Raw genomic sequence first — 2,315 nt, 5'->3', positions numbered from 1 at the left:
ACACAGACGGATGTAACGGAGAATCGGGTAATTTTTCAAAATAAAATATCTTTAGTATTCCAAAATAAATACAACGGAATTAATGTAAATTCTTATTGTGCGGCCCGGTACCAAATGCCCCGCGGACCGGCGGTTGGGGACCCCTGGTCTATGCCGAAAATAGCCGAGTGTAGCTATCCGCGCTGTTATATTCTGCAATATGAAAACGGATAACCCTCATGTATTTGGGGGTAGGAAAAAGAAAAAGTTTAGCGCTTCTGTGCTAGCTCTCAGGAAAAGGATTGTGGCTCGGATTCGAGTAGCATCTCTGAGATTTGGGAGGTGATTTTTTTTTTTTTTCGCGGCAAAGAACGATGACTTGAGGTTGTACATGCACACATGAAAATGAAAGCGGCATTAAGTGATGAAAAGATTTTTTTTTTTGTGACGGCTAAAGACGTAATTTGTCCGTTGTCCAAAAAAAGTCGAAAACAAATCTTGAGGGCCACCGTAGCAAGGCCAAGATGACAAATTGTGGACGTGATGAGCTCCAATCAAGTCCTCTGCCACTTCCTCTGCCACTTCCTGTTCATCTGACAGGAAAACAGCATATCCAAAATCTTTTTGTTGTTGTTGAATTTTTGTGGAGATGTATTCCGCAGTTTGCCAACATGGACGTCGTTTGTGTTTCCGAAATTGGCCGACATCCGCTCCGTCTTGAGATCTTGAAAGATCCTTGCAAAGGTGTTTTGAGTAAGGAAGGAGGCGGGACACACACACACACACACACACACACACACACACACACACACACACACATTTACGAATATTCCATCCGTCCGTCTGTCCATTGGTGGTGGTGGGGGTGTGAGGGGGATGTCCAAAATGCAGGGAGGAAATGAGTAATCCGATCAGAAATGGAAAATAAAACAACTCCAGCCCCGTCTGAGGCAACCATCGACTCCAAATTTGAAATCTGCGTAACAGCGCAGCCTTCTACGCTGGATGGGGAGAACTCGATTCTGTTGAATTTGTGTCCAAAACTAAAGCCGTTTTTGTCATTTTTAGCAGCAAGGCGAATTAGTGGACTTTTTTTTTTTTTTTTCAAAATGACGTTACAATTCTAGTAGGATGGTTCGTCACTTTTGTTGTATTCATGTCCGGATGTCCAAATCGGTTTCGGCGACAACATGGCACAATACCACACCGCAGTTTCCCTTTGGGAGAATTTTTGGGGGTATCATTCAAAGTACCTGCAATTTTAATCAATTCCAGCAACAACACAACAGCAGTTTTCCTATGAGGAGAATAAATTAGAATGCGAAACAAGAGGAGGCGTGTTGACGTTTTGCCGTCGAGGCTCCCAAAAGTACTTGCAGATTTCAGCAACAACTTGGCACACAAAAAAAAAAACCTTAGCACTGCCGTTTCCTTTTGGGCAGAATGATTTTTGTCTGTCGTATGAGACTCGCGTTTTTGTATTTGTGACAACGCTATGCGATGACATTCCAATGACGCTGGGACTTTTGTGTTCAACGGGAAAAGGGAAAAATGATTTTCAGATCATGCGCAAAGCTCCATTGAATTGAATACGCCGCAAAGACAAAGATGTTTCGTGCTCAAAGTGATAAAACTTTGCTTATTGTCATCGTGAACAATCGCATTTTTGGAACGTGTTGCAGCCATAAAATTCCAAGTCATTGATTATTTTCAAAAAGCAAAGTTTATCAGTTGGAACATTAAATATATTGCCGATGTAGTGTGTTGACCTCAAAGTATTTTTATTTGTTTTTTTTAATGTTTAAGACAACGTCATTGGAATTGGGTTTGTATCATGAAGTGTTTTGACAGTGCGGAAAAAAAGTGCCTTGCATCCACGGTTGACTCAGCTCAAGCTTTTAGCCTGGTTGGGGGCAGGACAACGCTGCTTTCTCTGCTCGCTCTTATTTACAAGAAGAAAAAAAACCCCACGACAACAATTGCGAGAACAAGAACGACCGTTGACGACGACGAGTAGCAAGAACGCTAAAAGCGAGTGTCTATTTCCATTCGTTCATTGGCCACAAAGAATATCTTTGCTCTTAAAGTCAATGCGGGACGGGGGAGGGGTCAATATGACCCACATCACGCACAATTGCTCCGTTAGCCAAATAAGCTGAGCATACTTTACAAGGGGTCCCCCTAGTGGCCATCCGGGGCGGAGGACGACGACGGGGTGCTGGGCGTGGACGAGCGAGGGGCGGCGGGCGGGGTCGGAGCCGGACTGCCAACGCAGCTGCTGGGCGTGCAGGCTGACGAGCTGACAGGGGCGGGGGTCTCTGGGGCGGGGCCGGCAT

At 44.8% G+C, this 2,315-nt stretch overlaps 1 protein-coding gene across 1 annotated transcript in view; it reads right to left on the bottom strand.

Annotated features, from left to right (window-relative positions):
• Positions 1 to 1,079: 1,079 nt before the first annotated feature.
• The window catches only part of runx1t1 (RUNX1 partner transcriptional co-repressor 1), a gene marked incomplete at its 5' end in the record, with an annotated part of 17,058 nt that continues 15,822 nt past the window's right edge, over positions 1,080 to 2,315 (bottom strand). The window contains one exon of the mRNA XM_019895954.1: positions 1,080 to 2,314. Coding sequence (XP_019751513.1) covers positions 2,161 to 2,314 — 154 coding nt within the window. The remainder of the gene's footprint in view (position 2,315) is intronic.

The sequence above is a fragment of the Hippocampus comes genome, unplaced genomic scaffold, assembly GCF_001891065.2.
Source record: "Hippocampus comes isolate QL1 unplaced genomic scaffold, H_comes_QL1_v1.1 scaffold16, whole genome shotgun sequence".
Taxonomy (NCBI): domain Eukaryota; kingdom Metazoa; phylum Chordata; class Actinopteri; order Syngnathiformes; family Syngnathidae; genus Hippocampus; species Hippocampus comes.
Note: the sequence above shows the minus strand (reverse complement) of the source record. Positions and strands in the feature narration are given on the sequence as shown.